Raw genomic sequence first — 22875 nt, 5'->3', positions numbered from 1 at the left:
AACAGTGGGCAAAGATATTTCATGGTAGTTTTTAAGAAACTAATTTCATTTAGCCTTTAATAAAAGGTTAAAATTCAAGATCCAATCCTTTGCCTCCTGACAAAATTTTTTAAGATTAAATATCTCTGAAGAAAAAGTTTTTCTGTTAGACTTGAACAGAAACTGATGCTGAAATCAGTGGCAATAAAATATTTTAGAAAGATTTGGGAAAACAAATTAAATTTGTAAAATTCCCAAAGAGTTCATAAATTTTATATTTAGCTAAGGCACAAATAATGTGTTATACCCAGAGTTGATATGACAATTTGAAACACTTTATCATATTAATTAATATTTCTAAATACAACAGTCAGTACATATTGTCATTGAATCTCCTGCTCATTTCTGATCTAAAGCAGGTAGTTGTAAGCCATTGGCAATAAATTCCAGAAAACTTCATTTAAACAATTGTAGTTTGCATAGAAATTGTTTTAATTAATATTCATCATGGTTGTTTCTTTGTCCTGCACATGTTCTGACTTAAAGTTTTATGGCTGTATGTCGCATGAATGAAATAAGTAATTTTTTAAACAAGGCCTAAAGCAATATTTTAAAAAATCCATTCCTAAGGAGCAACTGCAAGCAGCTGACAATTGTATTAGCTGTAAAGGATCATGCCCCTGTATTGCTATGGTAAAGTTTATTGCTAAATCAGAAATTGAAAGGTTGGTTTGTAAAATACCAAACTCTTTATTTCACTGCAAGTAAAAAAAAAAAAAACAACAAACAAAAAAACCCAAAACAAACCAGTGATAAAAAGGCCTGCAAAAAAGAAAAGCAAATCAGAAGCCTAACTGTAGCATAGAGAGTATTATTTCCACTGTTAGCAGTTCATATTCCCTCAGCAGATTGTTAGCTGAGATCCAAATTACCACTCTCAGAGGTTTCCATGAGTCACCCAGGCAGAGCCACAGCTGCCCGGAGCTGTGTTGGAGGGAGAAGCTATGTTACGGGCCTTCCCACGGCCCATTCACACCAGCATGTCCAGAACTTGTCCTTTTGCGCTCCTAGAAAGCTGCTGTGACAGAGCCCTTGCAACAGTTACGCTCCTTTGGGAAGATTTCATAGAGCAACTGATAAATAACTGTTCAAGTTTTAAGTGAATGCCTATCCTGCTATTTCTTTCTGCAGTAAACTTTAGTAGCTCTGAAAGTGTAAAATGCTATTTTCAGTATTAACCAAATATCTGAAATAATAGAATTTTTTTACTTTCATAAACGGCATATGCCCACTAATACACCTTTTAGCCATCAGAAGGAACAGTGCACACACAGATCTGTGCCTTCCACTTACAGCATCCCAGCCTGTCCCTGCAAGAAGCACAAGCGTGCTGCAGCTATGAAGGGCCATCCTGATTTACACCAGAGGTCCAGCTAGACTGGAGGTCCAGCCTCTACTCACAGCTGCTAGTAACCAGTGCCTTTGCAAGGGACAATATCAAAACCCACTGTTTTTCACTGGCAGATTTGGACAGTCAGTGGGCTCAGGCCTTCCTGAATTGGAGGCCATTGAGGGACTGGATATGTCTAATTCTTCTTGTAGCCGATTTATTTATCTGGATTCTTTGCAAAGACATGTACAATCTAATCAGAACTCAGTTGGTAAAGTAAATGTAACTTCAGTGTCCTGTCTGTTCTTAAGAACAACTCTATGAAAGTAGTGTGATCCTCTATTTATGAAAACAGTTTCTGATCCTGTGCTTATTGTCTGCCAGTCAAGTTCAGTCTGGAAGATCGAATCTCTTGCATTCCTAAATGGAAAGTTTGTTTTCTGAAGACCATTTCTGAAATTTCAGTGCAAGTTGAGAGTTAGGTTTTTATGCTGTTTTTTGAAAAAAAAACCAAACAAACAAACCCAAAACAAACACAAAACAACCAACAAACACAGATGAAACTAAGAAGAATTTAACTGTTCTGTTGATAATACCTGAGGTCAGACTCCACCTCACTCTTTCCAGTTACTCATAACATTACATCAGTAATACTGAAACGTTGAGCTGAGAAAAAAATCTGATCAAGCAAAATACTGATCTGGATACCTTATAGATGCAGTAATATATAGAGGTCAGAGTCATGTTGTCTTCTGAAGAATTCTGCACTCATGTCATGCTGCTGGTTGTTCGAGGGATTTTGTAATGTCTCTCTGTGGTGTTGACTCTGTGGTCGGGTATTTGGTACCCTGCTCAGCATGCCAGCAAACATCTGCTCAGCGTATGGTGACACTTGAAGTGAGAACTTACCATTGTGGTTCTGAATGCCCACCTCTACTTTACCAAAGCATCCTTTTAAATAGCAATGATTGATGTCCAGTCAGATTAGCCCAGAAACTACTATACTAATAGCCTTATAAAATTAGCTGCTGTCCTGCAGGTAAGATAATCTTCTCTGGCACAATTAGAGACACGTGTAGGCAGTTCATCAATAAAAGGCCTTCAGAATTTAAATGTTGCTCATATAATTGATGTTCAGCTTACTCAAAATCCATTTTATCTTAAAGATAGTTCCATTATAATTATATTTGGAACAGAGTTTATTTTCATTGTAGGAAAATTGGGCCAAGATTACAGCTTACTAAAACATTAAGATCTTATGTTTTCACCAGCACAGAAGACTGCAGGTTTGTCAGAAGAGGCAACCTTGGGCTAGATTTGGGATAGCACTGTTGGGAGATAGATGACCCAGCCTTTACAGGCAGATAGGCATGTTGCTGAAAGTAGGTCTTCCAGCAGTTCCACTGTGCTCATAGCCACAAATGAGAATTCAGCTCTCTGTCAAGCAGCCTTAGCAAACTGCCAAGATAAGGGCTTGGGTTTTTTTATGTGACCATATGACTGCATTAAATTAAATGGGAGTTTTTTGCAAGGCTCGTTTTATTAACTGATCTCAAATTCATTCAGCGTGCCTGAAACGGTCTTATAATTTGCCACCTTTTTGCTGCAAGCAGTATAACTGTGCCAAGGTACGGGACTGATCATCCCAGAGCTCTTAGCTGCTCATCTCCCCCCTCAGTGCCAAACTACTGTATTAATAACATTTCCCCTAGTGACAATTAAAGTAATTAGACTCTGCTGAGTCAATATGAAATACAAAGAGAGGGCAGATCTTGTCTCCCAGCTAAACAACTTGTGCCACTTAGGAAGCGCAAAGGGGACAAAGGGATGCACAAGGGACAGGTGGGGCTGCACCCAAGGTGCAGGTGGCAGGAACCTGGCTGAAAAGGGGGGTGAGATAACTTTAATTATTCCACAACTACCTTCTAGTTTTTACATGGAAAGCAAATACAAGGAAGAGCATTACTTGGCAGTGGTGTCAGTTTCCATGTTCCTATAGCCCTGACAAAACCATTTTGATTAAAAGAAGTCAACCATCAGTTTTTGGATTTTGTTACGATTGTGCAAGAGCACTAGAGGTTGGAGTATCTGTACTTTCGAACCACCCCTTTAAAAGAGTATGTAATGGGCAAACTCTAAGCACATTCAAATCTAGAAAGAGGTCTGATGAACTGGAGAGTCAGAAGGCGAGGTCCTTTTGGACCTCAGTAATTTTGAGCCAATCTTTTGGTGAGTCACTGGTTGGACCTGTGGTTTCCAATAAGAATGCAGTTTATGTACAGACATAATCAAAACAGGGGCAGCCCTCCAGAAAGAGCATAATGTCATGCTAGTGCCCACTGTGAGAGGTTCCTACTTCCTTGTACTAGGAGAACAGATGCAGTTGTGCCTGTGGCCAGGTGCTGCTGCAGGGGGGTCCGCTGGGGGGTCCTCTGTGAGAACAGACCTGGGGCTGCCCTGTGATGGACACAGCCACCTCCTGCTGGCACCAGCGGACCTGCTGCTGGCCAAAGCCGAGTGTGCCACACCTCGATGAGTGGGTTCAGTTTTGGGGCCTCACTACAAAAAGGCCATGGAATGACTCAGGTGTGTCCAGAGAAGGGCAACGGAGCTGGTGCAGGGTCTGGAGCACAGGTCTGATGGGGAGCGGCTGAGGGAACTGGGGGGGTTTAGTCTGGAGAAGGGGAGGCTGAGGGGAGACCTCATCGCCCCCTGCAGCTCCCTGACAGGAGGGTGCAGAGAGGGGGGATGAGTCTCTTGAGCCAAGGAGCCAGCACCAGGACAAGAGGGAATGGCCTCAAGCTGCGGCAGGGCAAGGTCAGACTGTCTTTGAGGAAGTATTTCTTTGCAGAAGGGGTTGTTGGCCGTTGGAATGGGCTGCCCAGGGCAGGGGGGGAGTCCAGGGTTGACCCAGCGCTGAGGGATCTGGCGGAGTTGGGAACAGTCAGAGTGACATTCATGGTTGGACTGGAGTTGCTTCAAAGGCTTTTCCAACCTAGAGGATTCTGTGATTCTGTGTCAGCAATGCTGGTAGTCCCTCTCTGAAAACCCATTTAAGAAAGGGTGAAAGATGCTGTGCAGCAGCTGTGTGAGAGGAGTGAGAAAATGTGGGGGAAATATTGGTGCAGATACCAAGGCCAGCAAAGAAGGAGGGGGAGGAGGTGCTTCACGCACTGGAGCAGAGACTCACCTCACAGGATCAGCATTTGGTGGACAGCCAAGGTCAGCCCACCATCACAGACCATCAGGGTGGCAGGAGACTCTTCTATCTCCCTAACACCACATGTGGTGGGAAGCAACACAGCAGAGCCAGCTCCCCATCAGCTCTCTGTCATCTCAAAGCCTGAGCCCACAAGACCCAACCGGAGAGAGACCTAGGTGGACATCTGCAAGGTCCACAGTAGGTCCAGTGCCGAACACTGGGCCTGATAGACATGTCTTTCCTCTCCATACCTAATCAAATCTTCCCCCTTCCTGTTTTTTCATTTATAGAGGAAAAATGGCAGAAGGCCAGCCACACCTAAGTATTCAGATGTCAGACTCAAATACAAATGGCATTCCCAGCAAGACACAATCGTCCCAAGACTTAGCTGGCAGGGGAGGAAGTGTACTGACTTTCCACAACATCTCCTACCGTGTGAAGATGAAGACTGGATTCTTGTGTTGTCAAAAAACAGCGGATAAAGAAGTTTTGAGAGATGTCAAGTACGTATTTAAACATTTCTTTAGAGTATATGCATGTTTTATTTCTGTCCAGACAGTTGAGTCCACTCATGTCACTGAGCCATTAAGGACAATATACAGAATTTGATCAAGATTTAGAAAAATTGCGTGTATGTATGGTTGTGTCATGATTGCTATCAACTGTGCTGAATCTTTCTACTAAGACCTAGTGGTCCTCAGTCATTAGAGCTGAGCCTGTACAACAGTGAATTCACACTACTGGGCACTATTTCCCCTGGCCCCAGGGTGGGACAGCCTTCCTGGCTGCTATCAGCACCGGGGCACATGAGCTGGCCGTGGTCGTTTTATGCTACATGGCAAGTGTGTTTAACTGAGATACCAACAGCCTGTCCTTGATGCTTGCATCTCCTTGCCTAAGGTGGCTTTTGGGAAGGTTAATTTTTGGGTTTTAACTTAAAATGTTTAAAACTAATATAAATGAGGGTTAGGTTAACTTTGAAGAAATGCAAAGTTTTCTCTTTTTTTTTGGGGGGGGGTTTTGTTTTTTTTGGGGGGGGTGTTTTTTCAACACTCAGCCCTAGTGCAGTAAAGGAATCACATCGTTATGGCCTTTGTTCAATAATCTATGCATAAGGTTGCCGTTCACAGTTCAGTAGATAAGCTAAGTGGCAAGTACTCATACAACATGGCATTCCAAGTCACCCATGACTTTCAGCACCCTAACTCCAATTTCTGCCATAAATATACACCCTTTTCTGTAGATCTATCTGTCCTGCTCTTTGCCCACACGATGTCCACACCTCCTAAACATGAGCTCTTAAAATCTTTCCTACTTTCCTCAAGAGCCGTACACTATGGTAACTTAATTGACTGACATTGGTCATTTGTAATGTGAGCAGAAGGTCCCCCTTGTGCATCCTTGTAAAAGACCAGTATTTAACGCACATTACACTTTTCCCTTTTAGAAAATGCAACATCTGCATTTGTTCTGCTACATATTGGGGTTTTGTGTTAAAATCACTTATAATGTAACTTAAAACGTGCATGCTTCTTAATCTGTGGAACCATAAATTTCCGCAATAAGAAATTTCAGGGGACAAATGTGCATCAGGAAGAGCAAAACCAAGCCTCCTAGGCTGCATGTCATTAGACCCTAAGAACAGCTCTGCTTGGCCAGACACACAGCCAGGTGCTCAGATCCCTGATACCTGGATTGCTCGTAAACAACCAGTACCAAAGTAAACCTGGTATCATAACATACAGACAGGCATTTGTATGTGCAGTGAGATTCTTGTGTACACCAAAGCTTTTTGAGTAAAGATTTTAGGGGCTAGTCAGGAAAAATAGAAGCTACGCCTTCATGTGCTCCAGCAAAAAGGCAGCAGTATTTCTGTATACTGTATCATTTCTACAGAGTCTTTCCCCCAAATACTTAAAAACCTTTTGAGTTTCATGTGGCTTAAAATCAGACACAGAGGAACTATCAACTGCAGTTTCTCTTAGTACAGAAAAATTCCTGGTGTGTTCTGTCTACAGGGACCATTATTCTCTCTGCTAAGAGAATAATACCTTTAGAACTGAGTGTGGTTAAAGAAAGTGTGTTCTTCACTTCTAGAGATCCATGGGGGAAAAGCATGCATACAGGTTCTGCTACATTTTACTCAAGTTTCTCTGTTGTCTTCGTTATATGATTACATAGAAGAACTATTGCTAGCCTACCAGATGAAACAGTAAGAGATATAAAAAGACCCTATCTATTTTGTAAAACCTATCTGTTTTGTCTTACAGTGGCATCATGAGACCAGGACTGAATGCAATTTTGGGACCCACTGGTAGTGGTAAATCTTCGTAAGTGCCCCCTTTGCTCTGCTCAGAAATTACACCAAGGAGAAAATGAACCTGCACATATTTAGCAGTAATGGACAATACTTTCAGGGAAAGATTTTGTTTTCATTTAGGTCTATGCAAATCTCACTGTTTTCTGAGAAATACCCGAATTCAAAAAAGGCAGTCAGCTTACATAACAAAGATGTAATTCAGTTTTTGTCCACACTTTCCTGATACACAGTCTTCACATATCATTCTAGGCTAAGCTCATATTATTGAACAAATGGACGCAAGTGCACTATGAAATTGCAGAGATCTCATTTCCTTGGGAAACTGGGACAAAAGAAACTCAGCCCGTGAGAGGTGCTGGGGATTTTCTAAATAGCAAGTGTTTAATGTGGAATGCTTTTATGTAGCTGTTCATTCCATGAACTGGGTTTGTGGTTCAGAGAGATTACCTCCGGCATGCTCATCTAACAAAGTAACCAACTTTTCTCCTAGTCTACTCGACATTTTGGCCGCAAGGAAGGATCCCCATGGGCTTTACGGTGACATTTTGATCAATGGAGCTCCTCAGCCTGCCAACTTCAAATGTACCTCTGGATATGTAGTACAGGTAAGTAATTTTTATCACTGTACGTATTTTATTGTCCACTTCTGGCTGCAGTTGTAAGAAGTTGCTGCAGTGTTGCAAGTACCTTGCCTTGATCCAGGAATTGAGGCTGGTGCAGTAACAACTCTCCACACAACCACCCTGGGAAAGAGACTCTGCTTTGTATTTGAGTCTCTTTCCTTAATGCTCTACAGGTAGTGGGAGTGGATGCTTTGGATCCCTCCTTGTTCTCCATCTGGGGGAACAGCCATAGGCTACCAGTACATATGGTGTATTTTCCAAGTTTGATGCTATCTGATAATATGCAGATTATATCTCTGCTTGTCCAGGGACAATGTCACTAAGTCCTGTTCTGAGAAAGCCTTTGTCTTCCCAGGGTGGGCTGGGGAGAAAGAAGGAAAACTTCTCTCTTCTCCTCGCCTCGCCTCGCCTCGCCTCGCCTCCCCTCCCCTCCCCTCGCCTCCCCTCGCCTCCCCTCCCCTCCCCTCGCCTCCCCTCCCCTCACCTGCCCTCGCCTCCCCTCCCCTCCCCACTACCCGTGTTCGGCAGCATGTTTGCAGTTTAACAAGACCTGAAGAGGTGCATCTATGAAAACCCCTTAGACATGTACGGTCAGCATGTTTCAGAAAGGTGGTCTCTCAAACCACACAGAACTCTCTGAACTTCATACATCTGACATTCCTTTTGCAAGAGACAAGCAGCTAATATCTTAAAAACCTGACATCCTTTGCTGAAACAAGCTTGGAAAACCTCCCCCCTATGCCACATGGACCCAACCTCTTTCTCTTTTCCTTCCTTCTCTTTTCCTTGCTCTTACCTGCAGTGGGTTGAGGCTGCATTAAACAAACACACAGTGATAGCAGCCTGAGCTGTAGCTGCTCCTTAGGTCCCTTCAGCCCTTCCCTATCTCACTCAATACCTCCAAAAACTTGAATAAAGTAAGAATACTTGAAGGATAGTTTGGAATATGTTACTGTTCATGCATTTTGATATCATGCATGATGGAGGATGTTCCTATATTGTGTTGCTTTATGAATAAAGGCAAATATAATTACGTGCATGAAATCAACTTTCTGCTATGACATAGGCATTGAAGATGCACCTTACTGCATGTTCTGGCAGTTGCTACTGTCCCTCTGCATGCGAGGAAAACAAAACACAGGCAGATGCAGTTCTCAGAGGAAAAAATAGAAATTGCTAAGCAACCACCAAGTATCTACTCTTTTTTTAATGAAGGATGATGTGGTGATGGGAACCCTGACCGTAAGAGAAAATTTGAAGTTCTCAGCAGCCCTCCGTTTGCCAAAGTCAGTGAAGGAACAGGAAAAAAATGAACGAGTAAATCAGATCATCAAGGAACTGGGTTTGAGCAAAGTAGCAGATTCCAAGGTAAAGCCTGTAAATATGGGGCTTAAATCATGAACAGATATTAAGTGATTTATTTAATTAACCAAATGGAGCAGCATGGCACATAAAAAAAACCCCAAACAAACTACTGTCTCAGTAATACAATTATTAATAACATTTCTGTACAGACTCTGCGCTCATACTGCCGTATGCTGTTACATTGCAGGAAGGGGAAAGGTGGTCAGTGGTTGGAGAAATAGAGAACACCTCAAGTAACACTAACATTAAGAAATGGGCCATGTGTGAGGTTACATCTACATCTGTACCTGAGAGTAGGATCAAAATGTCTGACAACTCTTCCCAGATGCTGCCATGTCAATAGGATGCTGTTCACTCAAGTATTTGTTATCGGGCCAAACAAGACAAGTTTCCTGTTTTGTGGCAGGTTGGCACCCAGTTCACTCGTGGGGTGTCTGGAGGAGAGCGGAAAAGGACCAATATTGGGATGGAGCTCATCACGGATCCTGCCATCTTGTTTTTGGATGAGCCAACTACAGGACTCGACGCCAGCACTGCTAACGCTGTTCTACTGCTACTGAAAAGGTGATGGCCTTGGGAACAGCTTCCTGTTTTCACCACTCAACTCTGCTACATTTCAGTTTTATTTAACTTAAATAAATTACAGTTAGCCTGAGCAAACAGGGAAATAAGACATGTAGTTGTTTACCACTGAGCCAGAGATGCAAAGGGGATAGGAAAAAGGCTGTATGAATTCTCTCACTCCCAATCAGCTGCTCACAGCAGTACACAAAGCACCTTGCACAAAGTGTGTACATGCCGGGACTGCAGTTTGTCTGTGATAGCTGTCACGGACAGCTTCATTTATTTTCATGTATGTCTGGGCCGGAAAAGTGATAAAACCACCTGTTGTACAGCCTGGTAAGGTGATCAGTTTTAATATGTACGGTAGTTAGAACACAGCCAGCTGTTTCCCCATCCCAAAATCTCAGGCTTATCATTGGAAAAACCAGCACAACACACTCTCTATTTGCAAATTTTACATCATTTTGCATTTAGTAGAAGCAACAAGGACCCAAATGCCTCTCTTCAGTGCTTTCTGTTTGCAGCAAAATCTTCTCAGGGCGTTCCCCTCAAACAACATTCCCAGAGAGAGGGAAATTTATTTTCTCGCACAGATGCTATAAATATGACCTAAATATTTTTTTCCCTTTTTTTTTTTTTTTTCCTTCCTCTTCCCCTCTCTGGCACACCAAGTTAATCAGACTTTACCAAGGATTAACTGAACTTGCATATTCTTTTACCTAAATGCTGAATTGACTTGCAAAGCTAATATCTCTGTCGTTCTTCACATTCAGGATGGCAAAACAAGGAAAAACAATAATCTTCTCCATCCACCAGCCTCGCTACTCCATATTCCGGCTGTTTGACAACCTGACGCTGCTAGCCGCGGGGAGAGTGCTGTACCACGGGCCCGCTCAGCATGCCATCGATTACTTCCAGTCTATTGGTGAGCACAACCCACAGCAGGGCCAACTGCAGCAACACCCTGAGTTTGCACCAACTTGAATAACGTGTCAATAGCCATTGATCAGAATTGGATGCAGCATGTATTACTAAGCCCGGAACTTTAACACGCTAAGCATTTCTCTTGGTTTTTCACCTCTTGGTTTGGATGATAGGGCTGACCTCTAATCAGCTGTTCCTGGGTGCATCTTAATTAGAGAAAGCCCAGGCTAAGGTTGAGAAGGGCACATTGCCAGTTGTCACCTTGCTTGCACTGGCAGAGCTGCGTGGCAGTGCCATTTATCTCTGGGGTCACACGGAGCTTGTGAAGCCTGCAGTGCTTATGGTGAAGGCTGCTCAAAGGGTATGATGGTGTGGCTGTGTCCCTCACGGCCACACACAGCCTTCTGCCATCACACAGCCACCACTTAGGGCTTGTAATGCTGTCACCACAGGCTACGAGTGTGAGCCCTACAACAACCCTGCCGACTTTTTCCTGGACATCATTAACGGAGACTCCACTGCGGTGACAGTGAGCAAGACTGATGAAACTAACACAGGTATGAAACCCAGAGCTGCATGAAATAATCGTAACATGTATTTTGCCAGAAGGTATTCAGCACAACACAGAAAAATCACAGGTGTCAAAACAACCAATAACCGTGTTGTACAAGTGTACAGTTACTTGTATGCATGAGAATATTAGGTACTGCTGACCCATGTTTCTTTAAAGAAGAAAAAAACCCATCACACTGTTCCTAAATGCTTTTTGTTTGTATGTAGAAAATTACTAGTATAATGTGAAATAAGTGCCAAATTCCCACCCAGCCCTACTATATAAAATATTCCTGTCTATGCAAGAATAGTTTGCCTCTCATATATAGGTATTTAGTAATTTATCATTGCCATCCATTTCTTCATAAACTGACCTATATACTTTTGTGTCACACTCAAATTACAACATGTTAAAGGTGAAAGAATATTTTCCTGTGTTGATGTTGTAATGCCTGCAAATATAAGAAACTAGATTGTTACCTCTCAACAGAAAGAGATTCTTTCATCTTCAAGGCAAACCTCTGCAGAAGCAGAGACAATAAAGCAGGGCAATTGGACCAGTTAGGGACATAATTGGATGCAGTTATGGCTTGTATTTTTTACCCAATGGAATGGTTTATCTGTTATGAAATTACGATTTTCCTTCCCCTGAGTAAGGTGGGAAGAGGGGGTAGAGGTAGGGGACCAGTGTTCTCCTGATGCTTCCCGGAAGTTGTGGTAAGGCAGAAATAATCCCCCAGACTAACAAATCGAATCTCACCTACATTCAGTAGCATGCTTTTTTATCCTCTCTGTTGCTACTCATTAATAGCACACTCTTTTTTCACACAAACAAAAAGAGAAATGAAGTAATGAACGTGCTGTGTGTCCAAACACACAGTTTCACTATATCTTTATGAAAGAAACAACCAGTGTTTTGCAAAAATGCTGACTGTGTTCAGGGTCTGATTAATATTATAATTGACAACACACTGGTTTTGTATTTGTCATTGGAGAAGCACATGCTGGACTACGGTTGAGGAAAAAAAAAGGAGCTCCAGCTGAAATTTCTTTATGACAGACTCAAAAGTTTGAAGTAGACATGTGCAGGATTACCTGGATCTGAAAGTCTGGGAGGTGTAGGATTATCTCATCAGATCCGTGAAACAGATTACTTACAGAAACCTGGAGGGGAGGTGGAAATCACTTCTTGATTAAAAGTCAGATTGCTGCTAGTTTGAAACTTCACTGGCAGATAAGGGTTTACCTAGGCAGTCTGCTGTGCAGCTTCTGCCTGTGGGACAGGTTGCACAGACAAACACAGAGGTTTGGTCTTACTTATACCAACTCTTCCAAACTGCATTCTGTGAGACTGAGTGCAATGCATCACTGGAACTAAATGCACAGATTAATTCTTCTGGTTCGTTAGTAACTCTCCCATCCCAACATAACTTTCCTGGCTTGACTACTAAACAATCTTCACATCCCTTACAGAAACAAATTATTTTTTTTAACCTTTTCAGCAGAGAGCACTGAAGAACGCACTGAATATGATAAAACCTTGGCTGAGAAGTTAGCAGAAAAGTACTCTAACTCTGCCTACTACCAAGAAACAAAAGCAGCATTAGAGAATATTTCTTTTGGAAATAAAAAGAAAACAAAAGCAGCTTTCCGACAAATCACATATGCTAATTCCTTCCTTCATCAGCTGAAATGGGTGTCCAAGCGCACATTTAAAAATCTGGTAGGAAACCCTCAAGCTTCCATAGCTCAGGTAACACTGTTTGTATCTATCCTTTTGTGGTATACGTTGAATTTATTCCACTCATGCATTAGTTAAGTCACTGGGATGGTTTTCCTCCTTGATATTTTGACTGAAAGAAGAATCTGAAAAAAGAGTGTTCAGGGTCTGGAAATGTGGTTCTCTAGAAGGTGTCCTGAATGCTCCCAAATAAACAGCGTGACTGTTCAGTAAACAATTTTGGACTACTGAAAGACTTTGGGAGGCAAGAGCTTTTCCAGCAGCACATTCTGCTGCCTCCAGACAGGAGCAGATTATCTCCCAAGTAGTTTTGCACAATTGCTCAAGAACATTCTTCAGACTTGACTCTTAATTGTCCAGGCGTGGCACTGTGCGGTTTGGCCTCAAACCCTCTCTGTCACCAGGGAAAGTTAACAGACTATACTTGCATACTTAATTAACCTTCATCACACAATGAAGTGCTGGTAGTTGGCTCAAGTGTAAAAATGTTTTCAGTGTCTCATAATGTGTGTGTTGTTTGGTCATTTGACTGTTCATAATGGCGATGATGTCTTCTGGAGAAGATGTGATGAAGACTACAATAAAGTCTTAACACCTGCCAGGGAAGATGAACATGTTCTACATGACTGGCCCTGCTAGTGTTGCTTTTTCAGAAGAATCAACACCAAAAGTGTTGATTTCTTCAAAGCTGCACATTGCCTTCAAAAATAAAGAATGCCTAGCTGGCCTCTGCAGAATGACTAATCCTCAGCAATCCCTAGTTCATGAGCCAAACTCTGCACTCCCAGCACCAGCAAAACTCCCACTGCAATTCTCAGCATTTCTAGAGGAGTCAATAGAAGAACTGGGCCTGAGCCAGGGGTATAAATTATCGTCATCATGGTTTATATAATGAGTGAACAAATGGTCAGTGTGGAGGGGAAACAAGTCCAAAATCCCCAAGGTTAAAAGGCTTTGAGTATGTGTGTGTGTCTGTATCTTGATACTATGAAGATCCTTAATAATTGCTTTGTAAAAGCTTGACCTTGTGACAAGAATTAGACTCCCAAGGATCTCCTAATACCCCAAGGTTAATGGTCCTGACTTGTTTCTCACAATCTTTTCTATCTACTCACCCTCATTAGGAATGGATTTTACAAGCATTCTTTCAGAGGTACACAGCTCATTAAGCCTTTTCCCGTTAATCTGCTCCAAATTGGTCTTGATGTGATCCCTGCTTTCCACTGCAATTAGCTTAGGAGCTGAATTATCCCTGACATTTGCTCTTTTCGGCAGGATCTTAGCCACAGGGTACCATGGATCAAGGGGTTTATGGTGTAACGATTCACGCATTGCTTATGCTTAAAAATGACAGAACTGCCTGATACCATCAGTTTTGCTGAGATTTTTGTCATTTGCATTTAGCACTAAAAAACTGTGATGTACACACTTTAGTCTTTTAAATTATATCCTTAAGACAGCTGGTATCTTTGCTATTTAAGTTGTGTTACAGACTGCAAATATCAGCACACCTATAGCCTGATTGTAGTATCATTGCTGTGGAGCATGAAAATAAGCTGTCATCCCCAACCTGGCAGTCAGGAAAGACTGCTTTTGGTTATTGGTTGCCAAACTCAAAATAGTATTGAGGTGGCTCTAGAGAAACCCCTGCAGCAGCACTGCACTGAAGAGTCAGCCCTAGAACTGAAGTTAACCCTTGTCACTGACAGCAGATGGGGAGTCACTGACTGTCCCCAGGAGTATGAATGGTGGAGAGTATCAGTAGGGAGAAAGGAGCAATGTTGCAGTGCATCACCGATTACCTTAATTGTGACAGCCAAGAATGGCTGAAACAGTGGTAGGGGAGAGGCTGAGGTGCACGTGATGCTGGGGTTCCTCTGGGGAAGGGTGTTATTCCCTCTTTCTAACCTGCCCCAACAAGCCCCTGCTATCATCCTCCTCCAATTGCTGGTGCTAGCACCCTCCCAGCACTCCCAGAGCAGTTCCCTGAAGTTATAGACCTGGCCTGGCAGGAGGTCAGGGAGAAGCTGTGATACAGCTGGAGAAATGTGCCTTCTGCCAGCGCCACCCCAGAGAAGCTCCTGTGCTGTCCCTCCTTTCTTGCCGTCGCGGTGCCTTGCCTGTGTGAGGGAGGGCAGGCAGCACAGGGGAGCTGCCGAGGTCTCACCGATACCTCTTGGAAGGATACCTTCTCGAAGCAAGGCTCAAAGTACTGCTGTGCTGCAGGTTGCTAGCATCCTCACTGACTCCTTTCCTAGCTTGGATAACTTTTCTCCTTTGTGAAGATGCTTCCCGTCAATCTACACTCACCCGCTAGATATTTTAAAAAAATTACTGAAGCTTTGAAAGCAATGAGAATAATACTTTGCCTCTTTTCCTTTTTACATTTAGCTGTGTGTTACTGCTTTCCTGGGACTGGTTGTAGGTGCCATTTTCTTTGGACTTAAAGAGGACTCTGCTGGACTCCAGAACAGGTTAGTCCATTTAGGTAATGGATATCCAAAAATTTGATAAAGCTCCTTCATCACTGCACTAGGATGGTGAACAGCTTGGTGGCTGAGAAGGAAACCCTCAAGCTCTTTATGAGAGCCTACGTTAGTGATTTTGAAGTGAGGATGTTCTTCTGCCTCTAGGAAGGTCCCTGCAGAACTGAGAGGGGGATGGCAGTTCTGCCCTTGCCATGCTGTAACCTGGACAAGCAGGCCAAATGGAGTAACGCTACTGCTGTAGGATGACACCTTTCAGTACCAGTCAGGTTGCTGAAAACGCTGAACAGCAGACATCATATTAAAAAGGTGTAATTCAGCATGGCAGCATTTTAACTTCTTTTCTACAAAGACTTCCCCAAGATAAAAAGATTAAAATATGCAGACCTGGCTACATAAATCTGGGTAACTAAAGCTTTGATCTTGCAACTGATTTTATGGACACACTCGAGTTTACCAGCAGTAAGTCAGAAGGCTCACCTAAAGCTAGATTTTAAAATTATTCTGGTCTGTGTATCATTTTGACAGCTCTGTGTACATGACCTGACAAATGGGTTTGCAACTAAAAAACTCTGGGTTCTTGGTATTGAAACATTTCATAGCATTTACTTAATAATGGCCCAGTTTTAAACTGCATATGAAAGTGTGAAAGCAAAGCCTTGAATTTTAGTGGCAGAGGTGAAAACAACTTCTTACATTGCTTATTCAGTTCTTCACCATTTGCATCAGACAAATGCCTCAGACTGAGAATTTTTAATGTGTCAGGAAATCCCACAAAAAGAAAAACAAGGAAAATCAGTTCATTTCCTATCCTTTGGCTGCATCAGAGCACATACTATCCTTGCATGTGAGTACCAAGTACTGCCTGTACATCATCTACTTCAGGCTTGTTACAGACTCAGACTTGTAGCCAACCCTTTTCCCAAGGAATTAGGGATGGGAACATCACATACTGACAAGCTCCAGGCATTACGCCTGGATTTATGTATACTGTAGTGGAAACACTCCATTTGCATCACATTTTTAATACCAGTTTGCTGTTTTGCTTTTTGTAGAGTGGGTGCAATGTTCTTTCTGACTACCAACCAGTGTTTCAGCAGCATCTCAGCTATTGAACTCTTTGTTGTGGAAAAAAAGATATTTATGTAAGTAAAACGTATAAAAAGGTTATCAGGGACTACTGTTAGAGAGTTTGTTTGTTTGTCCAGCTGCAGCTAATTGTCATTTAAGTACACCTAGGGCACAGTTTTCAAATTATTTCACTGTTAGTTCTCATTGCAAATGTACTCTTTTAGCCTGTTAGTGAGTCGTCTGCAAATCCCCAAAATGGTAGTTATGATTGCAAACAGCTCAGAGTTTATAATTATTAACATATGTAGGAAAAAAACCCTGAATACTCAATTTAGGTATTGATTAACAAGTTTGTGATTTGCTAGTGAGTACAGTAAATACTATCTAACTGGATTCTTTTAAAGCTGTGCAGATTACACTGCACAGAAAAGGGAAATTATTTAAGCTTTAGCCTCTCTCTCTGTTTTGATGACATGACACATACTTACTAAAAAATTACAGGCACAAGAATCCATATTCATTTGCATATGAAAATGACACCATTACTATAGTGTGTGGCTTGCTGGACATTTGCATCACAGCCTAACCACGAAGAACTCTTATTTTTTCCAGTCAGTGCTAGAATTAATTTGTTTCCAAGTGAAAATAATTTTACTGGTTTTTAATTATTAAATCTGTAATATGCTGTATATCTCTGTGTTCCAGACATGAATATATCAGTGGGTACTACAGAACATCTGCGTATTTCATCTCAAAGCTAATGGCTGATTTAATACCCATGAGGACTATACCGAGCATCATCTTCACCTGTATAATTTACTTCATGTTAGGCAAGTATGGTTTCCTACAGTTTCATTACAACCCCCCTCAATAAATCAACAAGGCACTCACATTTTATATATGTGCATGTATACATACATATTTGTATAGGTTAAAGCACTACATCAGCATGGCAGCAGTTACTGCACTTGCTTTTAGCATACCATGTTGATCACAGAAAAGACATACTTTCAAAGATTTAAGCATTCATGTTAGAATCCGCGGCATGTCTTATCTCCACTGTCCCTAGAAGGAAGCATGCCATAACCATTACTACATAGGTTTGATTTATTTCTCTTCATTTATGGCCGTCTTGGCTTCTAGTGACTTTTACAAGATACTCCTTCCATCCTTGCAAGAACACCTATCAAAGAAAAATTTTTGTTTTAAGAACTTATTATTGTGTGAATTAATATCAGCTTGTTCTTTTCGGTGAAATGCCTTCTGGTTAGTGAGCAGACTTTGAAAATTGCTGGCACCAACATTTACAACCCTTGAACAACTTCAAACATCACCCCCAAAACAGTGTCCCAAGCAGACCATTTTCCTAGGGTAAGGTTTCAGCTCATGACATCCCTTTGGGATGCCCCAAAAGCTTGAAAGCATAAGAAAAATTTTTAAATAATCACAGTTTGCTTTGGTCTGAGGTTTTTCCCTAAGGAATAGAAAAGAAGGCCGCATCAGCAAGAGATGCTCAAAATGTGAAACTGGAGTGAGGTAGACCTTGCTACCAAATCCATAGCCACCCAAAGGCCACTAGGTCCCTTAGGAGAGCTCTCTGCTGGGAACAGGTGAAATGCTGTACTCTGCCCTTGGAAATACAGGAGAAACTTCTCCTTTGATAGACAACTTGAAGCCGCTGTGAAGCCTTCACCTTGGTCTGTGTTGAGTACAGTACTGTAACTCCTACCCGTTCTGCTGTCTCCAATGTCACTGCAGTTACAGGTGTACTACTTATTCATCCTGTCCTCTGTGGAGAGGACATACACATATATGGGCTGTCACAAGCTCCACTGCAATCTTGGGTCTCAGTGATGTAGCCTGTGCTGTTAGACAAAAGGTGTTCTGTAGGCAGGATACACTACATAAGTCAGGATAGTGTTCACTACAGTAGAACTTTTGGCAGGCTCATACTGAAACCCTTCTTGTTCTGATCTTTAAGGTTTGAAACCAACAGTAGAAGCCTTCTTTACAATGATGTTTACCCTTATGATGGTGTCCTACACAGCCACTTCTATGGCACTAGCCATTGCAGCAGGACAGAGCGTGGTCGCTGTAGCAAACCTGCTCATGACTATCACATTTGTTTTTATGATTGTGAGTAGCATTATTCAGTTTTCTAGACTGAATCTTGAAATCCTAGAAATGCTGAAATCTAGAAATCCTACTAGCACAGAGTTCAGCTGAATTCTGCAAAAAGACTGTGGGGTTGAGCATGTTAAATACCCTGATTTGTCTGCTTTGAATATTCTGATACTGTGGGGTCAGATATTCTGATTCATCCTTTTAACTAACCAGAATCAGGGGTCCGGGGATCCAGGTGTGAGGAGGGAGTGTGGTTCCTCTGCCCTATTCTCTGTGGCTTTGGCAGCCAGCATACTGCCTGGAAAGTAGCCAGTAAAAAAGAGCCACATTTCATTCACTCTGCTTTCCTTTGCCAGAGACAGATTCGGCTGGCTGAGGACATGCAGCCTCCTGCCCTCTGAGCCCATTCCTGTAGTTGTCCTCCTCAGCTGCAGAGCCAACCGATGGGCATGTTAGAACCGGACAACACACCAACAGCCACAGTTAGAAGACAGACACTATAAACAATGAGGCAGCACTGAACCAGTGGCCAAAAACCACACTGCCTCAGGCTCGGGGCGCATTAGCAAAACCGAGCTCCACACACCTGAGTAACAGCAGGCAGTTCATGTGAACCCCTGTGGGCTCTACAGACAGAAAGCATCTGGGTTTAATCCGTGGATGAAAGCATTCCCTCTTACTCATTTCAGGAGAGGGACCACATGGGGTTATGGCCCAAAGCTGGGTAACAGAAATTTTTCCCTCTTTCCTCTTCTTCCACTGGAAGAGTTTCTTCCTCTAGAAATGCCTCACCACTTGTTTTTAAAGAAGCAGAATCAAGAGCTAGAGAAGAACACATGGTAACAGCATGTAATTTATAATTTGGTGGTGGTGTTGTTGGGGTTTTTTTGTAATCCGCCTCTAGATTTTCTCTGGGTTGCTGGTCAATCTCACAAGCATCATGTCTTGGCTCTCCTGGCTCAAATACTTCAGCATCCCTCGATATGGAATGACAGTAAGTGCTGTATTTTCCTGTGCACAGACTTGCAAAAGATTTGCTAGAAAGGAATGCCTTTACTCAGGATAAAGAAAACTCCAAACTTCATGAGCTAATGAGCAACAGGTCAGCTAATTAAATACAGCCACCTCAGAACTTAGTGCAGCATCTTGAAACAAGAAGGGCTTCTCATGAACCAGCAGGCACTAATGTTTCGAAGATCTAATTTCTGTAACTTGGAAACACCTCGTATGAGAGAGACACTAACAACTACTTCCACCGGAACGCCGGACAAAAGCAATAGAGTAAAGAACAATGTAATCCCTAAAACCTAGCTCTTCTCCATCTGTCTAACAAAAATTTGCCCATCTAAAACTTTTCACCTGTTTTTTGATAATTTAAACCAGGGTGATGTTTTACATAGAAATTTGGGCTTTAATATACCTGTGCAGAAATAGTTTAGCCTGGGGGAGGTGTTAAAGCCTGGTGACGCAGGTGCATTACAGGGTGTAGACTGCATGCATTCCTCTCTTAAAAAGAATTGTGCTGCTCAGTTAAAAAATGGGGATTTGGCCAACATAATAAATAGTGATACCATCATGCTTTTAGATTACATTTGAATTTAATTATATCGCGTTAGTGTATCATTCCTTTACCTACTAATTTCTGTTGTCTTTGTTTTATTTTAAAAGGCTTTACAAATCAATGAATTGACTGGTCTGAACTTTTGCAGCAGCAGTAACAAAACAAATTTAATCAGCAACGATAACTATCGACAGATAAGGCAGCGGTAAGTATTTTGGTACATGTCGTGGATGAAAGTATTAACATGGTAATGATTTAGCAGCAAATCAAGATTTATTAATGTCTAGCAGCACTTAATCATTAACCAATTTAAAGATTTACAAAATAATTCAATAAAATATGTTATAACTAAAATAGCAACTTAACTACAGATTTGAAGACAAGATTCACACTAACCTACTACACGGTACCTGAAATTGATACATATATATATACATGTGCATTCACAAACAAGACGTACAAACACACGGACAGACAAAAATGTTTGGATGCAGTGGAATCAGTATGTGCCCACACTCATAAAAATAACAGTGTATACCCAAAAACACTGGTAAGCAGCGAGTGTGGGTGAAAGAGAAGCTAGCTCAAAGTTAAAATTTCCCTCTTCTTGAGTTTAGAGTAAATACTCACAATGCATCAGCATTCCTCAGTGGGCGATAATTGAGACTCGAGTGGATTGGGTTGACTTGGCCCTGGCCTCCTGTCAGCTCTAATGGCAGATGGTACCTTGAGGAGTTAGTACCTGAGAGGCATCCCAGCTCAGGAGATGATGGTCACAGGCCTGCTACAGTCCAAAGAGCTCCAAGCATCTCACCTAGGGTCACTGTTTATAGAGTTCAAGATAATTAACTTCCATCAGGTAATTTTCACTCTGGCCCAGATCAAACAACGAGACATTCTGGTTTCTTGCACCAGCTGCACAAGAACTTGATGGGTGTCAGTTCTGCTGGTGTTCTCAATTGATAGAGACAGCAGGAGCCAGGAAACTGGTTTACTGTCCTCATCAGTGCTTATTTCCTAAGGCTGGTATGTGGCCCAGGAGAGGGTTAGAATGACACTCATCACCAAGTGGCCCAGGAGGAGGGGAGGAACTGCACCACCACAGTACATTAAAATGAATCCCACCACCAGTCACTTACGAAGTCCTACAGCATTAGTCTGTGAGATACTCGCTGATGACCAGCAGAATCTGTGAATTTTTATACAGAAAACAAAGTTTTGACTGGATTTTTGCATTTTGCCTGCAGAGAACGTTTTGTTTATTGTCATATTTAGTACTTACTAGAAATGTCTGGTGTTTTGTTTCTCGCTTTTCTTTAAACTGCATTTACTGAAACATATACACATACACTACAATTATACAGCCTCAGAAAACCCATTTCAGCTTCCTGCACACAACTGATTGTAGCTGCAAGAAAACCAGACTTACTAATAGAAAATAAAATAGCAACATATAGCTAGTGTTTGCTTGGCCTAGTGTAGACATAAAATCACACTAGAACTTCTAGGGATCTTCCTAAATACTTCAAAGTGTCTAAGTTTATAAATGTGTGTGTATTTATCTGCAGGTGGTGTACTGGAGATGAATATCTAAAAAATCAAGGTATTGATGCGAGTAGCTGGGGCCTGTGGCAGAACCACCTGGCCCTTGCCTGCACAACAGTGATATTCCTTATCATTGCATACCTGAAACTGCACTTCATGAAGAAGTTCTCCTAAAACCAGAACGAAAAAAGCCATTCCCACTGTTCAGTAGTTTGATAAGCTGACACTGCAACCGACTTGATTCTTTTTTAAGACAACTTCCTTTTTACTTTTATGATTATACAAGTCAACAATGTGATGCCATCCTTGTATATTAAATACTTAGTATTAATGTGTTTTGCTGAAATGTCTAACATGCCTCAGTTCTCTGCCATAAAAATTATCAATTACTCATTTCTTCAGGAGGCTGTTCAGTCTTTCTCCTCATTCTAGCTTTGGATGTCTTAAACAGTGAAACTAATATTTAACGCCTTAACCTGAAAAAAATAATGGTTCCATACTTTAATTAGCACGTAGATTCACTTGCCAGTAATTCAGTCCAAAATGCTGCTTATCAGGACACCATCAAGTGAGCATCGGTGAGACAGTGACAAAAACATCCTCTCCATCCCAGTGCACGTCTCATGCCTCTTTCTATTTGGGAATTATTACTGCTTTAGAGTCTACTTGATTGATGCCATGAAGTTTCTTCTTACTAAACTTGAGCGGTAGAAACACTTTTTAAAATAAAGGCAGCCACGTACCTTCTTACCCTGCTTGTTTGCATAATCCTCATGCCAAAATCTGCATTTTTCTCTGCATAACTGCGAATCATCTTTGCTGTGCTGTTACTGTTGCTGTCAAGAGTTCTTAGTCTTTTTTACAGTGACCCGTTTCACGTGTACAGCTAATCAGGATGGTACCACATCTACAAGAGCCCGTAGGTTGCAGGAAGCCTTTCCTGGCAGGCCAGCTTTTCCTCTGACCACACACAGCAGGGGTAGTTTTTCTCCTTCCACTTGCTACACACACAGCAACACTTCTAACTTCCCTTATCACTCATTATTATTTTATCCAATAAAGTTTGCTCTGTTTTAAAGACCAGTTGCTTAATTTTCACTGTCACCCCTCCTTGGGTTGATTTAGGAGGTGCAGTGCAGTGACGTTATAAGGGAACACTTGCCGAGCTGTAGTACTCCACCAGCGTACCTGCCCTCTTCCACAAAAAATCCACATACATGGCTTATCCTCTACCTTGTAGCTGACCCATCTTTCTCCTTGTATATATTGCTTCTGCAATGTTTGCCCTAGTTTGTAGGGGTCACACACAGTGACGTGGAAATTACTTCGTGCTGTCTGGCTTTTGTTAGTTTTTATATCAACTGATCTTAACTGGGCCAGCTTTCATGCTACTACAAAGCACAAAGTGAACCATGATAAAAATTATTG

General features: G+C 42.0%; 1 protein-coding gene across 2 annotated transcripts; it reads left to right on the top strand.

The window, feature by feature from the left end:
• Window positions 1-4976: 4976 nt before the first annotated feature.
• Window positions 4977-21729, top strand: ABCG2 (ATP binding cassette subfamily G member 2 (JR blood group)). Of its 2 annotated transcripts, none has more exons than XM_074903854.1 (15): window positions 4977-5074; window positions 6842-6901; window positions 7382-7496; window positions 8730-8882; window positions 9286-9443; window positions 10217-10368; window positions 10820-10924; window positions 12425-12672; window positions 15052-15134; window positions 16202-16291; window positions 16923-17047; window positions 18199-18353; window positions 19246-19335; window positions 20010-20055; window positions 21434-21729. In XM_074903854.1, the coding sequence occupies exons 1-15, from the start codon at window positions 5013-5015 to the stop codon at window positions 21619-21621; spliced, it is 1830 nt and encodes a 609-aa protein (XP_074759955.1). In that variant the 5' UTR covers window positions 4977-5012; the 3' UTR covers window positions 21622-21729. The 2 variants fall into 2 exon arrangements, with proteins under 2 accessions (XP_074759955.1, XP_074759954.1); XM_074903853.1 differs by having other exon boundaries at window positions 20010-20107; window positions 21471-21729.
• The last annotated feature ends 1146 nt before the right edge of the window (window positions 21730-22875 follow it).

Source organism: Athene noctua, chromosome 4 (genome assembly GCF_965140245.1).
Source record: "Athene noctua chromosome 4, bAthNoc1.hap1.1, whole genome shotgun sequence".
Taxonomy (NCBI): Eukaryota; Metazoa; Chordata; class Aves; order Strigiformes; family Strigidae; genus Athene; species Athene noctua.
Note: the sequence above shows the minus strand (reverse complement) of the source record. Positions and strands in the feature narration are given on the sequence as shown.

Excerpts from the sequence above, each read along its gene's own strand:
- ABCG2 (XM_074903853.1), top strand. The coding sequence starts at position 5,013 with ATGAAGACTGGATTCTTGTGTTGTCAAAAAACAGCGGATAAAGAAGTT. Across the intron at positions 15,135-16,201 it reads TCTGCTGGACTCCAGAACAG|AGTGGGTGCAATGTTCTTTC; the intron begins GTTAGTCCATTT and ends TGCTTTTTGTAG. Across the intron at positions 19,336-20,009 it reads TCCCTCGATATGGAATGACA|GCTTTACAAATCAATGAATT; the intron begins GTAAGTGCTGTA and ends TTATTTTAAAAG.